The following is a 927-nucleotide window of genomic DNA, read 5'->3' as shown; positions in this document are numbered from 1 at the left end:
GTAACATGACAGTGAAGAGGAGTGAACTCCCTGCCACGCCACCTCAGAACGAAGATCCCCCCGTTCCTGTGCACCCCACGGCTCGTGAGATGGAACCCACAGACGCACCTGTCATCAACCCTCATCCTTACACCTTCCTCCATCCATACTTCACTCACACACTCACTCACTTTATCCCTTTATCCAGGTAACATGACAATGAAGAGGAGTGAACTCCCTGCCACGCCACATCAGAACGAAGATCCCCCCGTTCCTGTGCACCCCACGGCTCGTGAGATGGAACCCACAGACGCACCTGTCATCAACCCTCATCCTTACACCTTCCTCCATCCATACTTCACTCACACACTCACTCACTTTATCCCTTTATCCAGGTAACATGACAATGAAGAGGAGTGAACTCCCTGCCACGCCACATCAGAGTGGCAGGAGTGACACATCAGTCATCAACCCCCATCCTTCCTTCCTTCCTCCCTCCATACTTCACTCACTCACACGCTCGCTTTATCCCTTTATCCAGGTATCATGACAGTAAAGAGGAGTGAACTCCCTGCCACGCCACCTCAGAACGAAGATCCCCCCGTTCCTGTGCACCCCATGGCTCGTGAGAGAGAACCCGCAGACTCACCAGTCACTCAAACCCCATCACACCTTCCTCCCTCCATACATACTTCACTCACACACTCACTCACTTTATCCCTTTATCCAGGTAACATGACAATGAAGAGGAGTGAACTCCCTGCCACGCCACATCAGAACGAAGATCCCCCCGTTCCTGTGCACCCCATGGCTCGTGAGATGGAACCCACAGACGCACCTGTCATCAACCCTCCACCTTACATCTTCCTCCATCCATCCATCCTTCACTCACTCGCTTTATCCCTTTATCCAGGTAACATGACAGTGAAGAGGAGTGAACTCCCTGCC

The 927-nt window shown here is 52.6% G+C and overlaps 1 protein-coding gene across 1 annotated transcript in view; it reads left to right on the top strand.

The window, feature by feature from the left end:
- Positions 1–5: 5 nt before the first annotated feature.
- LOC118403037 (beta-1,3-galactosyltransferase 5-like) overlaps positions 6–927 on the top strand; it is a 3,907-nt gene continuing 2,985 nt past the window's right edge. The window contains exons 1-3 of the mRNA XM_035801474.1: positions 6–84; positions 521–604; positions 710–892. Of these exons, the coding sequence (XP_035657367.1) occupies positions 6–84; positions 521–604; positions 710–892 (346 nt within the window). The remainder of the gene's footprint in view (positions 85–520; positions 605–709; positions 893–927) is intronic.

Source organism: Branchiostoma floridae, chromosome 16 (assembly GCF_000003815.2).
Source record: "Branchiostoma floridae strain S238N-H82 chromosome 16, Bfl_VNyyK, whole genome shotgun sequence".
NCBI lineage: Eukaryota > Metazoa > Chordata > Leptocardii > Amphioxiformes > Branchiostomatidae > Branchiostoma > Branchiostoma floridae.
This window is presented reverse-complemented; position numbering and strand designations above follow the sequence as displayed.